The sequence below is a fragment of the Aplysia californica genome, unplaced genomic scaffold (assembly GCF_000002075.1).
Source record: "Aplysia californica isolate F4 #8 unplaced genomic scaffold, AplCal3.0 scaffold00198, whole genome shotgun sequence".
In the NCBI taxonomy this organism is placed as follows: Eukaryota; Metazoa; Mollusca; class Gastropoda; order Aplysiida; family Aplysiidae; genus Aplysia; species Aplysia californica.
The window spans coordinates 1,078,462-1,079,516 of NW_004797468.1; the positions used below are offsets into that span (position 1 = coordinate 1,078,462).

At 37.3% G+C, this 1,055-nt stretch overlaps 1 protein-coding gene across 1 annotated transcript in view; it reads left to right on the plus strand.

Annotated features, from left to right (window-relative positions):
- Positions 1–380: 380 nt before the first annotated feature.
- Positions 381–1,055, plus strand: part of LOC101863024 (translation initiation factor eIF-2B subunit beta) — an 18,938-nt gene continuing 18,263 nt past the window's right edge. The window contains exon 1 of the mRNA XM_005098970.3: positions 381–586. Within this exon, the coding sequence (XP_005099027.1) occupies positions 510–586 (77 nt within the window). The 5' untranslated portion in view covers positions 381–509. The remainder of the gene's footprint in view (positions 587–1,055) is intronic.

Sequence of the window (1,055 nt, forward strand, 5' to 3'; positions counted from 1 at the left end):
GTTCAAGAGCGCCGAATCCATAGAATCTAATTCAAAAATTGTTATAATCTCTTTGTGGAAGCAAATAATGTACGATGAATTTTTTTACAAACAGATTCTAAATCCTTCGTTGAAAAAAAAATAATTCTCAAATATAGATTAATCTATATTTCTGCATTGCATGCCTGGAATTTTTGTTAGGAAAATTGTAATTAATATTTGTGACGGCGTTGTTTCTAATTTGGCGAAGTTTTGACTTTAATTTATTATTACATTTTTAAAACAATAAATTATATTTTCAACTACATGTATCTGAATACTTTCACTTCCGGTTAGTATAGAACCCTCTCTGGTAGGCCTATAGACCTCTTTGGAACGAGCTGGAGCACTTTATTATACTGCTGTAACTGCATGTTTAGGAATCGTATGTCGCAGTTTACTCCTCGGCCTACCATATTGCCTTCAGCAATCAAGATAGCAATTTTCATTTTAGAAGATCAACCACAGACGTTAATTTAAACGTAGGAATAATGCCGGGAGGTGACGGTGATAAAGCAAATGACTTGAAGGAACGGATCAGTGCATTTGTTGATGAGATTAAGAAGAGGTAATATTATTACAAGTTGGTTTGTGACCGTGTGTAAGTCAAGAGCTCGTGTACAGACAGACAACAGTGTCAACAGTGTTGTGAACTTCTTTGTAATCTTTAGTATTTCATCATCTCATTTTTCATGAAACCATTCACTGTTTTTATGGTTTGACATGAAACAGCAATGCAGTGGCGGTGGGTAGTGAAGAGCTTACGGGCTTGAGCCCCTCACCCCCACCCCCTACCCACCCCAACTCTATCCCAGCCTTAGTTAATGACAGTTTCTTAAATTTAAATAACGAAATAAGCAGTTGAAACCGTCATGATCGCACGCGATGAACACAGTTATCAGCTTGACGGCTTGCCCGTTTATCCAATCATTGTTGTCACCGCCAGGGGCGAAGCGTCTATATAATCAAATATTCACTGCTTCCCTTCCTAATTTTGAAACATTGTCGCTGTCAAATTCATCCATAAACGTAAACCT